General features: G+C 37.7%; 1 protein-coding gene across 5 annotated transcripts in view; it reads left to right on the top strand.

The window, feature by feature from the left end:
* Positions 1 to 23646, top strand: part of Pik3c2g (phosphatidylinositol-4-phosphate 3-kinase catalytic subunit type 2 gamma) — a 327855-nt gene that overhangs the window by 40669 nt on the left and 263540 nt on the right. For all 5 annotated transcript variants that reach the window (XM_055610362.1, XM_055610384.1, XM_055610373.1 and 2 more), the window contains 3 exons: positions 767 to 924; positions 2230 to 2344; positions 16500 to 16602. In XM_055610362.1, the coding sequence (XP_055466337.1) occupies positions 767 to 924; positions 2230 to 2344; positions 16500 to 16602 (376 nt within the window). The remainder of the gene's footprint in view (positions 1 to 766; positions 925 to 2229; positions 2345 to 16499; positions 16603 to 23646) is intronic.

The raw sequence follows: 23646 nt of genomic DNA, 5'->3' as shown, positions 1-23646 counted from the left end.
ACAGAACCATAATTTTCTATTTAGGAGTTTAGATGTCAGCATAACCAACACACACACACAAATACCAGCAAGATCTCGTTTCCCCATGGGAAGCATTTTGTATTTGTTAGCATCTTGAAAGTGTTCTGTAGATGCCATAAAGGCCTACAGGGAGCAGCCATAGAAATATTTAATGAGCATTATGATACTTTATGTGGCTTCAGAGTCTTTATATTTTTTTATGCCTTTTCTCTTTCAACCCTCACATAAAACCTTTGAAGTAGGTGGCAATGGCCCCTTTTGTGTGCACAAAGAGACAAGTCAAAAGGTGTGCCTCTGGCTCTCATATTCCAAAGCAGAAGCATGAGGATTCAAACTCAAAGTGTCTGCTACAAGGAGTAAGGTGTTAGCAATTTTTTGACTCCAATATGTGCTGATTTTTCAACCGGTTTTCATAACTAAATTATTTCTGTAAAATCCACAAATTTGGAGACAATACAGAAACAGAAGCAGTGTATGTGACTTGGGCACCAATGAAAGAACCAGTTTATTTTTTCCTGTCTCTAATCTGTGTAAGCTGCTGTGTACTTGCAGCTTTCGGGGAACTAGGCATGAGAGGAATCCGAGACGAGAAGCCCAGGCATCTGGAGCAGATTCAGAAGGAGGCTCTCTTCTAGGTTTCATGCTGTTCTCATGCCGCTGTTTCAAAATCTGGTGACATTTTTCAAAAGAATGATGCAGGTCATGTCCAAAGCTTTTCTTCTTTTTCTTTGCATATATTTTTCAGAATAAGGGAAACATATCATGCAAGTGACATTGATTCCAATCCTGGAAGGATCTGGGCCATCGCTACAGCCTATCCGTCTCAGGTCTTCACTGACACCAAGTTCAGAGTAAATATTTGCACAAATAACTCAGCACAGCCCCTTCTTCTTATGCCACATGGTAAGAAAACGTGCAAGCAGATACACAAATCTCAGTGTTTATAGATAGCCTAGAAATCATTAGAAGAACCACTATTCAGCAGTACTTTGCCCTATAGGGAAATAAAAGGAAAACAGCCATGAGCTATTTATCGTGGACATCTTGGAGAAGGGGTGTTGAGGGGAGGCAGGGGAGACCGGGACTCTCTTCACATAGCTCTTCAGAAAAGCCTTGTTATTGATAATAGCAGATAGAGCAGGTTTTCCACACAACTAAAATAAAGCGAAATTCTAAAACATTCCAGACAAAGATGATGTATAACTGAACTTACTGTTTACTACGCAGCGGAAACAAGCACCTCATTCAGGTGTGTGAATAAGTTGTGAAGGAGAAAGTAAGAGGAGGCCTGTCCCCACCATGAGAAATAGACGAGCCCCGTGTGACCCCCACTCTCCTAATCAGCACTGTTGACTGATCCCTGAATACGGTAGCTAGAAATTTATGCCAGATAGTTTTTATCAGACATTTTCTTCTTTATCAATTGAAGATATCTTTAAAGTTACATGGTGTTCTGGGTTTTGTTCTTGGGCCCTCTATTTTGGAAAGTGGTGCTTATTTGTTAAATGTCTAGCTGCAACTATATGGATTATTACTTAACAACAGGGAACCATTTTCAGACACACGATAGACCAAAAAATGTTTTCACTGGTTAACATTTGTCATTGTATCTCTGTCTTTCTTGCTCTAGTTGAGGCTTTGAGTAAGTACAGAGGACTAATATATTAGGTGTGCTAATATGTCATCTGGTTTGAAATGAACTCATCATGTTGACTAAAGGAAGAGAGAAAAGATTTTTAAACAATGTTAATATTTCTTATAGAGTTTAAGAGAAGGAATGTACCAAAACCTAGGGATGAATTTAACACACACACACACACATTGATGAACTGCCCTGTGGGTGCTGGGAATTGAACCCACTCCCTCTGGAAAGCAGCCAGTCCCCCTAACTGTACAGTCATCTCTCCAGAGTACTAAGAATAAATATCTTTTATGCAGAGCCATAATGAATGGAGATGGTTTTAATATGAGAAACACAATATCCAGCTTTGAAATTTTTCATTCACACAAAAGTGAACTTGAAAATGATTGCAAGCAGCCCTTGACTCTAATAAATAGACAAATAAATGTGTTGTACTCTAATTCCCCTTGATGGAGCTATCTGGCTACAGTACTTAATAATGTGATTATCAGGTTTTGTCCTCAAAAGCTTCACAATGGATGTTTCATAAGCTCTTACTCACTTTTATTATTCACTTTTGTTTTCAGCTAATTATCTTGTCAAAGAACTAATTGCTGAAATTCTGCTTTTATGTGCAAATGAGCAGCATTTCCCCGAAGAGTATCTTCTAAGTATATGTGGTTCTGAAGAATTTTTACAGATGTAAGTATGTTATTAAAGTCAATTTTGGTTGCTATAACTTGTCAGTTTCAAGCAGCAAGGTTTTGGTATGTTGTGTTTTAAAAAGGTAATTTATAAATGGTCCCTTTGTTCTGCTGTGGATAGTGAGGGAGTGTTAATGGCTTTAATGTGAGAAGTTCTCCACAGGCTTGGATTTTTGGATGCCAGGTCTCTGGCTGAGGGTACTGTTTTGTGACGTCTTGAAATCCTCCGGATATGGTCTTCAGTTGGCGGGTATCAGGAACTTGGGGGCTGTGTTTGAGGGCTATACTCACTTCTAGTTCTCACCTACCTCGGCTCCATTGTCCACCAGGATGTGAGAATGCACAGCCATAAGCTCCCATCTAAACAAATGGAGCCTTCCCTGACATGATAGGGGCCATCCTCTAAATACCTCAGCTAAAATAAGCCCTCCCTTCCTTAAGCTGTTTGTTCTAGCTATTTCATTGGGTCAAAGAGGCAAAAAAAAGTAACTAATATAGAAACCATGCTGGCTAAAGAACTCAGAGCCTCACCCTTGCTGGGAAAACTATTACTTCTACCCTCTGCCCCATGACAGTAAGTTATAAATTACAAATACGTTTTAGCCTCTGTGTGGCAATTTGAAAATTTTGTGAGTCATTGGTACTCTTTCTTTAATGTATTATTTTATATTGTTGTGTGTTTTTATTTATAAATACAATGATTTGTGAATTTTTATTTTATGTATGTGATAGTCTTGCCTTCATGTATCTCTGCGCACCATGTGCTGTACCTATGAGGGCCAGAAGGGGGCATCAGATCCCCTGGAAATGGGTGGTTGTGAGCTGTCAGGAGGATGCTGGGAATTGAACCTAAGTCCTTAGGAAGAGCAGAAAATGCTCCTTACCATTAAGCCATCTCTCCAGCCCAGCAAAGTTATTTTCCCTAAACCGTGACTGGTTGAAAATCTAATTCAGTTATTCCATAAGGGTGGCCATCAGAGAAAGCGAATTTCAGCTTTAAAACTCAGGAGCTATTGGCTATTCTTCCTATAATAAAGCTTTTTGGAGAGATTACAGCTTGAAATGTGAGTTAATTCTTTTTTGTTTTGTTTTTTATTATTGTTATTATCATTTATTACAAATTATTTAATTTGTATCGCAGCTGTGGCCCCCTCCCTAACCTCCTCCCAATCCCATCCTCCCTCTCTCCTCTTCCATTATGCTCCTCCCCTAGTCTACTGATAGAGGAGGTCTTTCTCCCCTTCTTGTTTTGTTCTAGAATATTAAAAGCATGTTGATAAAATAATGACTTTTGAAATATAAAAATTTTAAGATTAAGAATTACAATAATTTTATAAAACAGTAAGTTTTGAGGTTATATTTATGAATTTTGTATTATTAAATTTGCAAATAAAATATAGATCAACTAGATCTATAGATTTCACTGAACTTCTAGAAAGTTAAACAGACATTCCAAAGTTGTGGAGCTTCACACTGGATTTTGCACTTTTGCTATCCATGGCAGAGTTACAACTAGATAAATAAATTATCTTTATATCCTCTTTCATAACTCATGTCTATTACGTCATTCAGTTACTCCTTGTCCTCTATTACTAACCATGTTGAGGTACTGTCTTACTCCAGACAGAATAACTATCTTCAAAAAATCAGACAACAAATGTTAGAGAGGGTGGAAGAGAGAAGAAATTTTATTCACTGTTGATGGGAGTACAAGTTAATACAGCCATTGTGGAAGTCAGTGTGCAGGCTTTAAAACATTTAAAAAGAAAATTATCATACGACCCACTTTTTCACTCTGGGAATATAACCAGAGTACCTCATAGACTACCATAGAGGTATTTGTACCTCTACGTTCACTGTTTTTATTTGTTTGTTTGTTTGTTTGTTTGGAGACTAAGCCCTGGCTGTCCTTAACTCACTCTGTAGACCAGGCTGGCCTTGACTCACAGAGATCCTCCTGCCTCTGCCTCCCAATTGCTGGGATCACAGGCCTGCACTATCACGCCAAGCTTATTGATGTTTTATTCTCTGTAGAAATTAACTTAAATCAACCAAGTTTTCTACCAGCAAATGAATAAATAATATCTGCATATATATATCCATATACATGGCTACTATTCAGCTCTAAAAAACATAATCACAAAATTTATAGAAAGATGGAGTTAGAATGTATTCTATAAGGTCACTCACAAAGTTCTAGAAAAAAATTACTGCAAGTGTCTCCTCATCTACAGATTCTAGACAATAACATATGTATGTATGCAAACAAGTGTGCACATGGTACAGCGGAACCTGCAGAAAATACAACAGTAAGTTTTAAGGAACTTTTTAATAACTTAGACATTTCACGAAAACAACCTAAGGTCTAATATAAAATTAAACTTTAAATGTTTATTTGATTTTTTTAAATATCATTTTTTAGTCATCACAACAAAGCATTTGCTTGACATTCTTGACCAGCCTGGAAAATATGAGGAATCTTCAAGAAAAGATAAATAATTCTCTGTAGTAGAATATAGAGACTAAGGTATTTGGCAATCTTGTTCTTCCTTTGTGTTTCTATATGATTATAATATTTACAAATCACTCATGAGACTAAAAAGAACTTTGAGAGTTCCATTGTGGTCATTGTTCTACCACAAATGCACTTGAAAATATCTTGTAGGTGAATCACAGCCAATAAAATAACCTAATATTCCAGATTGCCTCTGAGTGACTCTTGAAACTGATTGTTTTATTTTTTGTGTTATGAGTTATAACAAAATTAATTACCATACTGTAATTATACTTGCATTGATGCACAAAGGAAATAAACACCCTTCATTTGCTTGAGTCTAACACACTCAACTTCAACTACTAGGCTGGTACTTTCCGTGGCCTATGATTCTAACTTATGTTCAATAAATTGAAGAAAAGGTTTTAGTTTATTTAATTTTAGAATGATGCATATTAAAACTTGCCTTTTGAGTAAACAAATTTCTAAATTTATACCTGGTCTTTGATGCCAAAATATAAGATCAGAGAGCATGAAAGAACTTCAAGTATTTGCACTAAATTTTAGCTGCTGTAGCACCAAAGAGACCTTGAGAATGTGTGGTGATGTGGAACAATTTTAAGGGGAACATCATATAAAAACTGTTTCCAGTGAGTAAAGCATTCATAAAGAGCTCAGTTGCTGAGTCATGAAAATGCTGTGCAAAACGTCTTACATATTTTCACGTTAAGGTGATTTTTATTATGTATCACAAAAAATATTTTCAATAATTTTATGGTCATTTAACTGTCTTAAAATTCTAGTTAATCAGTTAAGATTAATGAGGAAGTTACAAAGTATTTGCATGAGTTAATGATGTTCATAACACCCTGAAAAGAAAAGAGGAATATATATGCATCCCATATGTATGTGTATATACATATATATATACACATATAAATGTGTACATACATGTATATATGCATATATATATACACAGCAAGTCTATCTAAAATTAATAACTATATGTATATTACATATATATGGGATGCATATATGTATATATGTTAGATGTGTATATATTTAATATAATATATAGAAATATATCCTATCATTTAAGAGTAATAGTCTGCCAATATTGGTATAATTAAATTTAATTTGCAGGTCATATTACCATCATTTCTAATATCTAAAGAAATATGGTTTGCTGTTTAGATTTTATTTGTCAGTTAATTATTATATCATTTGTATAACGGTTACCCCATTAGGAATGTAGAAATGTGTTTACGGAGTCTTCTGGGAGCTGGAGAAATAGCCTAGTGAAGGAAGAGCTTGCTGTGCAAGCACAGCTCATGACGTTGGCACACGTTTGTAAAAGCTCATTATGGAGATGCAGACATCTTACCCAGCGCTGAGAGCAAAACCAAATGGATCCTGGAGGCATTCTGGCCAACAAGTCCATCTGAAATGAACAGATACATATTCCAAGAAAAACTCTGTCTCGAAAATAATGTGCAGAGTGATTCAGGAGAACATGCTAGCATTAACCTCTGTCCCACCACATACCAGCATGGTCAGCCATTCCTGCGTGCAGAATTGCGCATACAATTCACATTAAAAAAGAAAGAAAGAAAGAAATGCTTTCTATGGAAGGAACACATATGTAATATACAGTAAGTTAATTATGAAATAAGAAATATTTTAGACCTTAATACTGAAGCTCCAGTCCATCTGGAATATCCTATTCTATAAAAATGCCGTGGCAGCAATAGCATCTGTCAGTAATTACTAATTATTTACCTTCGTTGTCTAGACATTTAAATCCAATAGCATATCCAGGAGACAGTTACCATAGTGCCCACTGCTTTATACACGGGACCTTCCGTCTTTCCTTGAGGTCAAACAGGGCTTTAATAAATGTAAATTCAAACTTGCATTTGCTTGAACTGCTGTAACTTTTCACTGTAAACACTTGAGTGGCATACAGGAAAACAAACCATAATAGCAACTTGTGCTGTAGTTTATGGAAACTACACACACACACACACAGAGAAAGAGAGAGAGAGAGAGAAAGAGAGAGACCCAGACATACATAATTCAGAATAAAGTGAAAACTTTTCTAAAAGAAGTAGGAAGTGATAATTACTGATCATATGAAATATTGACCAGGTTAGAACTACAGGCATAGTCAGGGGCCACACAGGAAAATGAAGCCCAAAAGGTATTGAAGTAGTGAGAGGCAGACACAGAAAACATTGACCAGATAACACAGTGAGTTCAATAACACAGCTCTTTCGGAAGCAGAAGTTTAGGGGAGACAGAATTATTAATCGTTTTGGAGACATGTTGGACGGTTTTCAGTGCTGAAGGGAATTCAATATATTGTAACCAAATCTGATTTTGGGAACACTGGGAGAAACCATGGAGGCTGTTTTAACTGACTTTTTCTAGTAGAAGGTGCATATATTTGCCATGCATAGCATGCTGTTTTGAAATATATAAACATTATGGAGTGGCTAAATCAATCTGGCACTGGCTTTACTTCATATACTTAAGATCCGCTCTCCTGTGGGAAGCACTGGTTTTTAAAAACTTAATCACATAGGAAAAGTTACCAAAGGAGGATCTTAAGGACATCTATATCTAAACGATAGCAGGAAGAAAAGGAACTAAAGAAAGGCCGTTTAAAATGGTAGGATAGCTTAGAAAACGTGAGGAAGTTCTGAATCAACCAAGCAACATGCCATTAAATACTGAAATCAAGGGTTGGGCGAGAGAATGGAAGGTCAGCACAAAATATGATGACCAGGGGATTATGTGTGGACACAAGGAAGCATGACGTGACTACACCGCAGTGGGAAAATCAAGATTTCAATGAGTTAAGAGCGTATGGTGGGAGACTGGGGCTATGGTTCAGGGGCTCAGAACACTGGCTGCTTCTGCAGAGGACCCAGGTTCAGTTCACAGCACCAGCATGACCACTGACAGCTGTCTGTAACTCTAGTGCCAAGGGAACCAAGCAGTCTCTTCTGGCCTCCTTGCACAGCACACACATGCACATAGAGCACATAAACACAGGCAGTAAAGATATTCATGTACATGTTGAAAGAGCAATGTGAGTTGGAGAATGGAAATGTGCATGCAGGGAAAAAAAAACTGTCTCAGAAATAAGGGAGGTGGCTTGGATGCAAAGGATCATCTGGAGATTCAGAAGTGCACATAAGAGGAACCTGAGAAACGTTCACGTGCTGACAAGAAGGGAGCAAGAGAACAGGGGAAATTAAAGGCACATAGAGATCATGGTGAACACAGCACAGCAGGAGATAGTAAGATGGGACAGAGAAGAGGAGGCAGCTGTGGAGTTCTGTAGAAGAAATGTCCTTTCCAGTGTGAAACAGTGGTAGATCCAGCAGTTTGGAACAAAGATCCATGTTCATTGACAGCCACAAAGAGCATCATGCTTTGGGGAAACCAAAACCCCTGCAAACTAGAGAAAATTTAAGGAAAAGAGACAGACACAGGGACAATCTTAAAACACTAAATTTCCCTAGAACTTTCCTTTTGCATTACTGGATTTTAAATTTGCAAATTTCTGCTTATGTGCATCTTTTAAAATTTAAAGACAATATAAGTAAATAAATGCCACCTAAACAAAGCCTTCTTGCTTAGCTTCTTTAGGTGTACAGATTTTAGTATGTTTATCCTATGTTATATGTCTAATAGTCACTTATGAGTGAGTATATACCATGTGTGTCTGCTCTTTGATCACCTCCCCCTGAGTAGGGAGCAGCCTTACCAGGTCAAAGAAGAAGACAATGCAGCCAGTCCTGATAAGACCCGATAGGCCAGGGTCAGAGGGAAGGGGAGGAGGACCTCCCTATCAGTGGACTTGGAGAAGGGCATGGGAGGAGATGAGGTAGGGTGGAATTGGGGGGAAATGAGGAAAGGGGCTACAGCTGGGATACAAAGTAAATAAACTGTATTTAATATAAAAATTAAAATTAAAAAGAAAAATAAACAACAACAACAACAACAAAGCCTTCCCACAATGGAAAACACACAATTTCTTTCTGTGGACAAGCCAAGCCACTCTCCATTGATTTCAGATTTTCTCATCCCTTTAAAATGGAATTTTATATAATGTGCTATATTATGAGGAGAGTAAATTAAACAATTATAACAGAAAGTTTCTGTGCTTATCATAATCTCATACACACTTCATATAAAATACTCACTAATATTTTATATTGTAGTGACATAAATATGGAATAATGGAAGCAGCAAGTTAACATCAGAATGAAGTGGAAATACAACTGAGAGATAGAAATCACTTGGTTTGCTCATTCATAAAATGTTGAAGTTCTTCAACACCTTCCTGCTCCTTGTCCTTCAGTATAATAGCCATGAAGGGAGGTCTCCTCTGTAACCCACTTCTCATGGCCTTATCCTGCCTCTGGCACCAAGAAGTGACTCAGCAGCTGCAGCCAGTCACTAGCATGAGACTGACTTCCTGGGCAGAGTGTTTTCGATCCCTGGCTGTTAGAGAGCTACTCTCTACTTATGGTGTCTGTCTTTCCTCTGGAGTGTTGATGATGGCTGAGCCTTCCTTTCACCTTGACAAATCTCCCAAGGGTGTTTCCTCACATGCTATTCGCAATATACATATATACATTTTCCTTTCAAAGTTCTTGTGGCCTTAATTTCTAACTCAATGTAAAACTAATTCTCCTCAGTTCCTACTGTGTGAAACAATAAAACTGGCTCTATTTGAGTTGTGTTTTTTTTTTTTTTTTCTGAATAAATCACAAATGCTCTGTCAGTGGGAGACGGCCAGTGCCTCCTGTAGAGAAATTGAATATCTTTTGTTTTATTAATTTTGTAGTTACTACTACAATCAATTTTATCTTAATTAAAACAAATTTTGCTTATTGTTTAATTTACTTTACTGTTGCCAGAGAATGCTAGAACCCAGAGGACTAAAAATATATTTTAAAGAAGGAAAGAAAACTAAGTATTATAATAACTAGAAACCTCGTTTTAAAAGAGTAAGTTATCTTCACATGTGAATTAAGATAGCAACGCCCATCTTTTCATTCAGCATTGATCAGACTGACCCGACGTTCCACCAGAGAACCCCTTGTTTTCCCTCTTTACAGAAAGGTTGTATTCCTTTTGTTTATATTTTTTATCACATGAATATCTGTGTGTTTTGTGTGCGGATATGTGCACATGAGTACAGGTGCCCCTGAAGGCCAGAAGAGAGCACCAGGCCCCCCGAAACTGGAGTTACAAAGGAATGTGAACCCCATGTGGGTGCTGGGTAGTGAGCTTGAGTTCTCTGCAAGAGCAGCCAGAGTTATTGACTGCTGAGCCTTCTCTCCAGCCCCAAAGTTCTTTTCTTGCAATACGAAAATCCTACTTAAAACTTAAATCCCTACTGACACATTTGGGATGTAGAGCAGTTCAAGATCATTCTCGGCTACATACCAAATTTAAGACTGTCATGGGTTTCATGAGACCCTGTATCAATAAATGAATAAATACATAAATCACCTTAATTGGAATTTTAAGTAGTTTTGAACAGTTTCCATTTAAAAATACTTTCAGTTTGTTTTAGGTAATTCATATGAGTTTGACCATTAAACATTTGCTGGAAAAGGGTAATTGCCTTGTATTCAAGGCAAATTACAAACCTGTAACCACCTGTGGGAAAAGACTGAGTCACACACACTTTAAGCTAATATATCATATTAATAGAAAGAAACACTGTGTGTACCTTTTTTTCTCCTCAACAAAATTAAGATTTTATTCAGCTATCAAACAAATAGACTATTTTACCATGTTTAAAGACTCCATTGTTATTTTTAATTTTGTCATGCACCCATAATTTATAAGATCTCAGGGCTCTCATAGAATAGAAAGGAGCAGGTCATTGCTGAGGCCTCTCATACAGCTGTGAACATGTTTCGTGTTACCCAGTAAGTGGACCCTCAGTTACTTTCTAAAATTTTAAAATTAACTGTAGTATCTATTCGAAACAATTAACTGAAGAAAAATAACATGTGACAGGCTTGCATTCGATTCCTAGCCAAACGTTTGGAACTCCAGAAGGCAGGCAACTAACATGTGCTCCCAGTAAGGACCATAGCATGCTTTAGCTCAGGATTTCCAGAGACGAGCTGGGAGAACTGTCCTTGATCTTCAGATTTGGTGAAGGGAGCTACAAACCCATTGCAGGGCATTTTCAAAAAGACATAAGAAATTAACTCTGAGTGGAGCCATGTTAATTATACTTAGGCAGATAACTGCAGATATGTAGGCACCGAGCTACTTCCGTTACTTTAATCACTATTTAGCAAAGCTAATAATTATTACATGCCTTTCAATTATAGTTGAGGTTGAAATAGACTGGTTTTCTGGTTTCCTTAAAATAACTGGTTTGGTAGAGAAAGTTGGCATTCCATAGTAACTCAACCTTGGTAAAGGTTGAACGTGCTATTTTAGTCTTGGCTCTTGAATGTTTTAAATTAATAAGGTCTACAGAATAGTCTCTTCTCTGGAGATTTGTTGGAGAAATAATGAAACCTTGAGATGGAATCAAATCCCCCTGCCTGTTCTCCTGGGGGAGTAACTACATCATTTTGTGTGCTGAAGGGAGCCCAGTATATCACTTTGTAGAGGATATGAAGAGTCAGTCTCACTTATGTGTTTATTGGCTTTGTGTTGTAGGTTACTCCATTTATGTAGATTGTTTTTTCATTATTTAATTGTTGTGCTTGTGTAAATAAATAGCAAAGGTGTTGTAAATGAGTTGTTATAAAATATTTCTCCAAGATAATAAAGTTTTAATTGTATTTACTTAGTTTTATGTTAAGCTAAATATAGTGTGTGCTCTTTGCATTAAAAATAAAACCACATTAGCATGAAGAATATGATGGATATTTGCTTTTTATTAAATGGAACTAATCAGAAAAACAGGACATTTGAGTGCACGAACAAAAATCTATTTCATCCACTTCCCTATTGAGTAATAACTGTTGGTGTCAACTTATGCCCCGTTGAAGTACTTCTGTTCAAATCCCTGACTACCCTTTGCTTACTAGCTCATGCTTGTAGGCCTGGGGTTTGAAATTTAACTTATTTACTTGTCCTTAAGTTAAGAAGTTTAGCTTTTACTATCCATGTTCCCCTAAGAGAGAAAATTAACAGTAACTGAGTATCACTGCTTGCAAAAACAGCCACCATGTCACTGCTTGCTCTCTGTGCTCTATAAGCTGTGACAAAATACCTTGCAAGGGGCAGTTGAAGGGGGTAGCGCTTGCTTCAGCTCACGGTTCAATGGGGCATGGTCTATAGGCGGGGCCAGTCAAGGTGGCAGGCACATGAGGTCATGTCTGCAGTCAGGAAGCAGAAGGTGATGGATGCTACCCCTCAGCTAGCTCTAGGCTTTTCATGCAGTCTGAAACCCCGCACTGTTGCCATCCACAATTAGGAATGGTCTCCCAGTTCAGTTAACATAAGCTAGAAATTTCCTCTCAGTCCTGCCAGAGACCTGTCTCTTCAGTGATTCCAGACCCAGTCAAGACGACAGTCAACATCAACAGCTACGCTAATATTTTAACAATATATAAATGGCCTACTTAGAGCAAAATTGCCGAATCTTCTCCAAAAATATTTCCAAGAGCTATCAGTGGCCCTGGCTCTCAGTATTCATAAAATCAAAGCATAATAGTTTTTCCTGTATTATATCAACATTTACAGTACATTCAGGGATGCCACTGAGTTTGACCCAAGAAAGCCAGATAACCATTTTACAATGAGTTATGTAATAACCTGGAACTACTTTTTAAATAACCTTTAGTTAGTGTGCTTATATAATCCCAGCAAATTGGATTGTTGAGGCAGGAGGATTTCCATGAGTTTGAGAGCAACTTTTCCTACAAACAAAGATTATATTAGTTAATTTTCTGTTGCTGTGATAACATACCCTGGCAAAATCATCTTAAGAAAGAAAGGATTTATTTTCATTGATGTTTCTAGAAAAAGAGAATCTGTCACGGAAAGAAAGGCACGGCAATAATCAGAGAAAGCATGGTGACAGGAACAGGATGTTGGCTCATCCTATATTCATCCAGATGCAGACAGGAGAGAGAGACAGACAGAGAAACACAGAGAGACTGAGACAGAGAGAGGAGACAGAGACAGAGAAGCAATAAAGCCTCAAACCCCCACCCCCAGTGATATACTTTCTTCAGCAAGAAACCACCTCCTAAATCTTTCCAAGCCTTCTTTAACAGAGCACTAACGGAGGACCAAGTGCCCAGATAACTGAGTTGATGGGAACATTTCTCATTCAAAGTACCAAACAAATCTTGTCTCAATATAACAAAAATAAAATACCCTTTGAATCTTACTATCCTACAAAAAAGTAGTATATGTTTATTTCAAAGAAAGCACCCTTGTAAATGTGGCTTTATGGGTATGCCCACTGTGAGAACCAGTACTCACACCTGTACTTTTGTTTATTTTTCCCCTGTAAAACAAATATGAGCATTTGCATATCATTTTGGTATTATGCTTATTATTCTCTACTTACTTGAATAGAGTACCATAAAAAAAAATACTTCCAAATAACATGAGCTATTTCTGAGTGGGAAATAGGGGTAATTGTGTGCGTGTATTTAACCTTTCAGTGTTCACCCTAAACAGCTCCTATGGGCTTAGCTGTCCCTAAGGGAGTAATAGCAGACAGCTAGAAACGAGGATCCGCTGAGAGAATAAATAATGAATGCACAGAAATCCTGATACACTCGTAGACATACAGAAGAAAAAAAAAAGCATGAGCTTTTACCTATATCACATAAATTCCATTAACTGAAAACATAAAGTTTCATACATGATTACTAACAAGGAAAATCTAGAATCCAAGCTGACCTTGTGATTTCAGTGTTCACGCTTTATGCCAACAAGGCCTGTTTTCTGAAGTGCTCAAACCCTTCCCTACCACGCCTCTGTTCCCAAACCACGTCTTCCTCTTTCTCTCGACACACTAAACTTTACACTTCTCTCCGAGACCTAGAATCCTGGGACAGAAATCAAATGTCTCTTCTTTGATTTGTGCACTCTACATAGCACCTACTTGACTGTTCTTTAATGTTTTCATCAGCCTTCTCTTTTATTTTCTGTAGCATAACAGGATCCAACAAGAATATCACATGGCCTAATTTTCTTCAGGTCACAAAAAATAGAAAAAAATAAAAATATACTCATACATTTAAAGATATTGATTTTACCGTTTATTAATGTGTATGTATCTGTGAGCACAAATGTCCTACTGCATGTTGGTAATGGTGGACTTTAGAGAGAGGGAACAAATCCCCCGAGCTGCAGTTATAAGCTGCTGTGAGCAGTCTGATGTGAGTGCTGAGAACCAAACTCAGATCCCTTGGAAAAGCAGCAAGGGCTTTTAACTTTTGTGCCATATTTCTGCTATTTTTTTTTTAAAAACAACAGACACAAATACTATGTCAACATGTAGGCAGTTGTTACTGAACTATTTCATGCCGCTCCTTACAATAAACCTTCATTTCACTGTGTGCATTTTTCACTTGTAATACATCCTAATTTAGCCTTAGTACATAGCGGCAGGGCGTGTCCAATGGCCACTATACTGAATAGCTCAACCCTAGTGTAAAAAAGACAAAACAGAAAACAATATACTAAAGTAAACCCTAAACTTATATCAGTTATGTATAAGAATGACAATTAAAAAAAGAATGACAATTAAAAATTAATGTCAATTAAAAAAAAAGAGGGGATGGAGAGCGGGCTCAATCGTTAACAGCACTGGCTGTTCTTCTAAAGGTCCCAGGTTCAATTCCCAGCACCCACATGGTGGCTCATAATCACCTGTAACTCTGGGAGATTTGAAACCCTCTTCTGGCCCCCATGAGCCCCCAGCATGCACATGGCGCACAGATACACAAGCAGGTAAAATACCCATACGCACAAATTAAAATAAGTAGTATTTTTTAAAGTTGTAGATACTTTAGAATATGCTAACAGAATACTGTTGTTATCTGACACTGCTAGGAACAGATATTCCCAGATATTTAATAAGTTATCGGTGTAAAGGTCTCACATGGCTACATATTTTCTTTCTAGTAATCCTTCATGTACTTAACCAGGGTCTCTTGAGTTGAAAACATCAACACAATGCATCTTTTTTAATAATTAACCATCAGAGATACTAGAATTTACAGCTGTGATGGAGAATGTTGGAGCCAAGAGGAATAAACACATATTTTTTAAAGAAAAGAAAAATAAGTCCTATAGTAACTAGAAACCTCCCTTTGAAAATTCCATTATGTTTACATTTAATTAAGGTGGCAGCTTCTATCTCTTCATTCTTTGCCGTCATTGATAAGAGTGATGGTGCTTACTCCAGGGGGTACTCCTCTCTCTCCTGCCCTCTCTCAGTGCACATCACCTTTTCTCTCACTCTACTGTTTTTCCCTTTTCTTTCATTTTCTCTAGAACAGCATGAGTCAGTAAGCCACATGAATTTTATTTTACAAATCACAATAACAAATTTGTAAACACTTTAGTGTTGTATTTAATTCACATGTATTTATATGCATGAATATTCCCATGTCACAATTGTTAGTGAGATACAGCAGCAGTCCTTCATTTCAGAGAAGAATCAGTTCTTATTTAATACAGCATGTTTTTAAGTGAAAATTATTTTTTTCCCATTATGTAATTCGTATTTGGGAAAAAATTTTATGAGAAAAATTGATGAGAGATAGAAAGAAACAAAGCAAATACATACACTTAAGATATAAAAATGATGTTTTATATTTAATTTTATTTTAACTTTTATTGAAAAATAGATTTTTAGTATGATATATTCTGATTATGGTTTCCCTTTTCTCAGCTCCTCAAAGATCCTTTCCAATTCTCCACCTACCCAAATCCACACCTTTCCTTTCTTTCTTTGTGAGGATACAAACAAGCACCTAAGAATATAATAATAATAATAAGAGAAGAAGACAAAAATCACTTGTTAATCCTTTGATCTAGAGATCTAGATTATATCTAGATATATAGGCTATAGCTAGATATCTGGATTATATCTAGATCGAAGGATTTAATTCTAGAACATTTAAGTTTAATTGCCATACCCGATGTAACAAAGCTGGTAAATATGTCTGCAAAGCACATGCTGTTTCCACATTACCCTGCTTACTGGATAGAATGGTCCCCATGCAGACATCATGGCATCCATTAGCCCGTCCTGAAGCAATGTTGGGGTAGGTGCTTGAACCCAACTCTGAACACCTATAGAATATCCTTTACTATAATTTAACATGCCCATTTCATGGGTAATTATTTTCTACCATAATGCATTAAAAATTACAATGTTTTGTCATATAACTTCTTTCCGTATTCATTCATACATGGTGCATACTATGTGTACAGGTATGTATGCATAGTAGATGAATGTACATATGCACGTCGGTATGGCTAAGCGCACATGCATGTGTGTCCTCACAGTTTACTATCACCAGACTTTATCAGACTAAGTTGTGAAGAAGTGAAATCACCGCGGAAGCATGCCTGTGCGCAGGCTGTGGCGTTTTGTGAAGACATAATTGTGTTTATCCTTTTTCTTCTCCAGAGATCACTGTCTAGGGAGCCACAAAATATTTCAGAAAAATAAATCTGTCATTCAACTCCAGCTTCAGAAAAACAGGGAAGCTCCAGGAAAATTAGCCCGGAAGGTAAGACTTTCTGAACTCGGCTTTCAATTTGGCACATTGACATATTTAGGAATCATAGTTGTATCTTGACGGATTGTTGACAATGTGGAATTTCTGATCTTAATGAGCAGGTGTTTATTTTAGTAAGCTATTAAGACAAGGTGAAATATTGTCATAAAATTACTTGATAATCCAGACTAAAACAATAACATGAGTTTGTAATTACAGCATTAGTGTCAGGGGCTAGACATTTGTCTCCTATACTCCAAAGTCGTAAGTTGAAGTCTCAACCTCTGTGGGACAGGATTAGGCGGTAAAGTCAAATCGTGCACACTTAGATTTAGTAGATATCCAGGAACAGGGTTTTTAGTAAATCAATGCCCATGTTAGAAGAAGTGAGATCTCCCCCTCCCTCTTAGTTCATAAGAGCGCCATTGGGGTCATTGTATGCATACTTCCACACAGGAACCAAAGGAAAAGCAAATGTAAATGAGAGCCTACTGGAGGAAAAAAAAAAAAAAGCACAGTTTTTGTCCTGTTAGGAGGCTATTTATGTCCATGTCAAAGTTGCTTCAATCGTGGCTAGATTAATATGCATAGCTGCATAGACTAATCTGTCGAAAAAGGGATGAGTGTACTTTAATGACACAATTTCATGCTGTTAGATGTGAATTTTATTCCCTGTGTGAAGTCTTGAAATACTCCCAGCCCAAATTGCACAGTGTGCATGAACTTTGATATTTTGTCAGGTTTCATCTACAGAATCTTCCAATTACCTGCTTTAAGAAAAATTTCAATGTCCTGTCATTTCCATCAGGTAACAGATTTCTAGCATGTGATTTACATATATAGTGTAAGGTGTTCCATCATAAAAAAATGTTGGGTGGCACATCAGTTTGTAATACATCGATGCAGAATATAACATAATGAGGCCAAAAGAGAGTTGTTTCTCCTGGATCTGCTCCTGGCTCAGCTGCTGTTGACAGTTTCGGGGCTGTGTATCTGAAATCTAGGCAGAGTAATATCACCAAGTCCAACTGATACCTCAACTAATAAGCTTATGTTTCTTGAGATTGCCCTCTGAGTTGCAGAAAAGGCTGAAATCATGATATTTTATTGCTACATAGGGGAGGGAGAAGAAATGTGTGACTCTAATTTGCATGTTGATAAAACAATGTTTTGACTGTTAAAATAGTTCACAAATCACTAGTGCTTTGGTCTCATATAAATCAAAGTACATGGTGACTGAAGAGATGGCTAAGAATCCTTTCTGTTCTTGCACAGTACTCTAGTTCAATCCACAGACCCCAGACTCCAGGCCTAAGACCCCAGACCTAGTGGTTAACAACCACCAATAACTCCAGCCCCAGGGCATCCAGTGCCCCCTTCTGGCCTCCACAAGCATCTGCACTCATGTGCACATACTTACATACAATCACATACACACAAAGATTTTTTTAATATTTTATTTATTTATGATGTATACAGTGTTCTGTCTGCATGTACACCTGCACACCAGAAGAGGGCAGCAGACCTCATTATAGATGGCTGTGAGCCACCATGTCATTGCTTAGTTAGGTTCTAAAAATCTTTAATTCAAGGTCTATCTTAAATCCATACAATTCTAATACACTGATATGGTACACATAAATCATGTGTTTTCATCTGAGACATTTTATAGAAAATGTTTTATATTTATATTCATGTTTATCAAATGCTAACAAAAATAACACCTCATTGTAGTCCCCTCGGGTTTCAGACATGGAACTGGTGAGCTTAGATTTAAGTCAAGCCGTGAGACTTCAGAGCCTTTGCAGTATGCCACCAATTTACATGGAATAAAGGCTCTGATTTATAGAGCACTCTCAGTTTAGGTGTGAAATAAAGGATAACTGGTCAAGTTTTTTATTTTATGTATGTGCTTTCCAGACTAGAGTCACTTGGAAAGAGAGAGACTCAGATAAAGAACTGTCTCTATCAGATTGTCCTGTGAGCAACTGTGGACCAGGTTTTGATGATGGTTGATGATCAAGGTCGCAGCCCACTGAGGGTGTTGTCACCCCCTTAGCAGGGCATCCGGAGTTAGTTATATAAGAAAACCATCCGGAGAGAGACAATAAGCAGAGTTCTTCCATGGCCTGATCCTGGGTCCTGCCTCCAGGTTCTGCCTTGGCTTCTGCCCATGGTAGACTATAACATTGAAGATGAGACAAAACTTTTCCTCCACAAGCTGCGTTTGATCAGTCTTTCATCGCAATGACAGAGAAGCTAAGTGGGACAATGTGCTTTTTCATTTACTTTGCTTTGTTTTCTGCGGCTATATCCACCCTCCACAAAGCCGGGACACCATACGGATTTAATGACAAAACACATCATGTATATATTAGCTTGCTGGCACTGACTGCAGCTCTTTAAATTATTACATAGATGAAGTAGAAAAAAAAAAAAACAGGTGATAAATGCTGTTATCTCCCTATCATCTGTAATTAAAGGTGCCTAATAGTTAAGAGATTAATTAAATGGATCACAGTCTCACAGTCGGTAAAAAGGGAAGCGAAAGCAGGTTGGTGATTGAGCTCTTCTTGTAAGACATGTAATCTGGTGAAATGTATTTGTCATTATGGCCGCTGTCATTCTGTGCAGGAAGAAGCATATAGCTGAATCAAGGTGTGCAGCTGTCACTGCAAATTCCCCTTTCCAAGATGATGCTTGAATCATAGGGACAGTTGTGCCCACAACTCTTTTAAATGCTCCATAGTAGCTTTTACTTCCTGCAGTAAATGTCACCAACTTCTGAATAATTCCAGAAAGATGGGCAAAGAGGAGAAATGACATTATTTTCCTGGCAGTGGGGCTGTTGTTTATACTAGATAACAGATTAATCTCTGTGAGTCTGAGGTCAGCCTGCTCTAAGTACCATGTTCTAGATCACCCAAGATGTATGACCCTGTCTTAATAAAAATAATAGTAATAAAAGTTAAAACATAAAAACAGGTAACTTGCTTAGTGGCAAAGCTACAGGTGTATGCTACACTCTTCCCATGAGAATTCAGTATGTCCCTTCCATGTAGAAGTCCCCACGCTTGTGAGCTGCACAGGAATGACCTTGACATGATGCCATTCCATGAACGATGACTTGCTGGAGAGTCAAATGGCCCTGACTCCCAGAAGATAACCATGCTGACCTTCACACAGAGTATGACAAAGGTTCTCAGTGTCCCTCTTTCCAGACACATCCATTATCACTTTGAAAAGGAGAAGACATAACATTAAAAAAAATTAAGAGTGAACAGCTAAGTAACGGCACACTCAAGATCTAAATTGTAGGATTCATAATGCTATGGAGTGAGCAAGTCTGTGGCCTGGCAATTACTTTCAAGACCATGACTCCAGGGCTCTAATGTCTCCAACTACTACTCACTTCTTCAAGGCTCCATCTCACCCCAAATAGCCTCAACCTGGAGATCAATCCTTCAGCACATGGGCCTTAAGAAGCATTCAGAATCTAACTACAGCAGTCATATTGTTTATCAAAATATCAATAATTTTGACATATCACAAGTTTTGTTGTAAAGTTTCGTTACCTGTAAATTATATTTTCAATGGCAAATCCTATATTTGACCACAAAATAAAATGATGGTTACTGTGTTAATTACTTTCCTGTTGCCCTGACAAAATGCCATGTCCAAGGCAACTTATAAAACAGAGCATTTGATTGAGGGTTCAAAGTTCCCGAATGTTAGCATCCATGACCAGCACAGAAGGGCACATGTGAGCAGACAGGCATGGTTCTAGGGTAGTAGATAGAGGCTTACATCTGATCCATGAGCAGGAGGCAGAGAGAATGCCAAGTGGGAATGGCTTGGGGAGTTGAAACCTCAAAGCTCAATCTCCTCAAGTGACACAACTCCTGCAACAAGACCAAACCCCCTATTCCTTCCCAAACAACTCCACCAACTGGTTACCATGCATTTAAATATGCGCTCCTATGGGGGCCTGTTGCCACGTTGGGCACCATCTGTTGTGGTATATTAGATATTTACTATTAATATATCTTTTAGTTAAGCAGTGGTTATTTCTAAACCAGCTCTATACCCAAATCGCCACACAGAGACTGGGAATTTTTAATTAACCTAGGGCACAATGCTAGGCAATAGTTTCTCCATCCTAAACCTCCAAGCCCACATAGTTCCCTACCATTCATATTTCACCCATTATACTTGCTTTTAGTCATATCTTAGGTCCAGGTCCGGTCCCATCTCTCTACCTGGTTCCAAGACCTGTCCTGTGGATTCTCTCCCTCTCCTCTCCTGCCTCCTTCCTCTTCCTCCCACTGCAGACCAGGATGTCCTACCCTATCCTCTCCATTGCTCAGCATTGTGGCCGGTTGTTTTAGTTGACAATGTAGAGAACAAATGGTGGCATGTTTACACCAACTAGAGACAGGTGATGCTTAGAATAAGCATCACAGTGCAATGTCCAGATTGAAACCAGATAGTGAGATAGAGAAATCAGCATTTGAATGAACAAGGATAAATTGTATACATTCCAAAAGACCATTATACCAACATTGGCCATTCTCATTTGAATCAACACAGTTACTGTCATACTTAGCCTCAGCTCTCAATGACATAATTTAGAGTCAGCTAAATAATGAATACATAACATTTTGAATGAATAAATACATAACATTTTGCTAGAAAAAGCAAACCTCAGATGACGACTACTCCTTCAGACTGGCCTGTAGCTACGGCTGTGGGACATTTTCTGGGCTATTAGTTAATGTACTGCCCATTGTTGGCAGTACAATGAAAAGTAGCAAGCCAGTAAGCTGCACTCCTCTGTGGGGTCTGCTTCACTTTTTGCTTCTTGGTTTCTGCCTTAAGTTCCTGCCCTGCCATCCCTCGGTGATAGAACCCATAAGCCTTTCCTCCCCATGTTCCTTTTCCTCATAGTGTCTTATCACATCAACAGAGAGCAAACCAGGCTGGTTGCTTCCTTTTTAACACAAGTTTTACTAAGTTTTCTTTCTGGGAGACATGTAGAATCCTGATGAATTTATTACAACTGAAAGACCTATCTGCTTGCACTTCTTTTTTATTTAAGTTACTGTACTTAGAATAACTGGTCCTTATTTTTATAGTCTTCTACTTTTAAAATAAAACCAAATTCTCTTTGATTTTCAGAATTTCAGTTGTAAACATTTATGAACAATATATTGTCCTTTCAGGAAGATGCTAAATTTAGTTAGCTTTCTGCATTACACTGCAAAGATAGTCATTATTATCACCTGGCTTAATTTATTGGACTGATAGCCTTTTGGCAATTACCTTAGTGCTTCATGAAGCTCAATTCATTTTTGAGGCCATGATTGATTGTTCAGAAAGTAGCCTACTGCTCTTTAAAAATCGACTTAGATTTCAAGAATTTAATGTTCCCACCTCAATGAAATAGGATGTAAAAAACTGAAGGCCTTCTTTTAACATTTCAATTCTCTTTAAATTTCTCTCAAATGTGGTCGAAAGTACTGTCAAAATTGTGTAAGCTAATCACAGAAACAAGATTTCCTTCTAGGTCAGAGAATATTCACAGACCAGTAACAGCAATAAAATGTTTCCAAGACAAGATCTTAATGTGTAGCCAAGGCTGATTTCCATCCTGCAATCCTCCTGCCTCATTCGCTGAATTCTGAGATCCTGGATCTGTATAACCTGAACTTACTCAGTAGCAGATTTTACATTAGAAAAAAATTAACTTGTTTAAGACAAAAATACTGTGTCAGCTTTAGAGAAACTAAAGTGCACAGTGTATTCCATGGTACCTGGAGGTTTTCTCTATCTTTTCTGGATACTTTAGAAAGTATTCTGAGGTCCAAAGAGATGGCTTAGTGATTAAGAGCCCTTGCAGAGGACTCAGATTCACAGTCCTGCAATTCCAGTTCCATGGAATTCAGCATGTTCTGCTGGATGCAGCCATTTCACAGATATGATACACATATGTACAAGCATGCAAACATCCATACTGTAAAAAAAATAAGTATTTTAAATAAGTTCCTGACAACAAGAAAAGGACAAATTTTCTCCTCAATAATATGTCTAAAGGCAAATAAAATGCTTTGACAGTAAATCTGAGTGTTTAATATATATGGAAACATGCAAATATCTGAATTTTAGGCTTGTTCTTCAGTAAATAACAGTTATTTAGTTGCTTGCTTTGATTTAACTTCAGTGGAAATTTAAGTTCTACATGTTATATCCTGTTAACTATGTTCATTATCTAATGTATGTCTTAAGACATTAATCATATGGTACACACACTCACATACACACATACACAGGCACACACATAGGCACAGGCACAGGCACAGGCACACACACACCTAAATTATTCTGCCCCTTTTCCAGTAAATATTCTTGCAAAATCTGTGCATAAGAGCTTACAGTGGCATATCCTTCATCGTAATGACATTGGTTGACCACATGAGGGCAACAAATTCAACCATCTCTCCTCTCTTTTACACTTTGTAATTTCCCTTGTTTTACCAAATTTAATATAAACTTTAGCTTTCTGTGTTTCAAAAGGAAAAATATCAGTTCCACCATTTCTGTCTTTGGTGACTCCAGTGTAAATTCCTACCTCTTAACATTTCCACACTGTTTCTAACAGAATTCTCTGAAACCATTGTTGTATAATGCTGACCTTACTTTTTCCATGTCCCTCACTCCTTTTTAGTCAACTCACCAAGCGAAGCAACATAAAAATTAATTCACCTTTGACACTCAGCAACGGCTGGGACTTTTCTTCTGATGTTTTCTGTCAGGAACACAGGTAGTTTTAGAAATTGAGTGTGTGGACCCTGGGTCACTTAAAACCCAGGCTGTAAGAAACAGGTTTCACCAATAAAACTTGTAGACCTCTCCTGTGGTTGACACTGCCATTATGATGATGGTTATTCCGCCGTGAGCACTTGTACACAAGACTTGCATAAATACTTAGTGGGAAAGAGGCCACTGAATCACAGTGTGTGTGTGTGTGTGTGTGTGTGTGTGTGTGTGTGTGTGTGT

The sequence above is a fragment of the Psammomys obesus genome, unplaced genomic scaffold (assembly GCF_907164565.1).
Source record: "Psammomys obesus unplaced genomic scaffold, mPsaObe1.curated_primary_1811, whole genome shotgun sequence".
Taxonomy (NCBI): Eukaryota; Metazoa; Chordata; class Mammalia; order Rodentia; family Muridae; genus Psammomys; species Psammomys obesus.
Note: the sequence above shows the minus strand (reverse complement) of the source record. Positions and strands in the feature narration are given on the sequence as shown.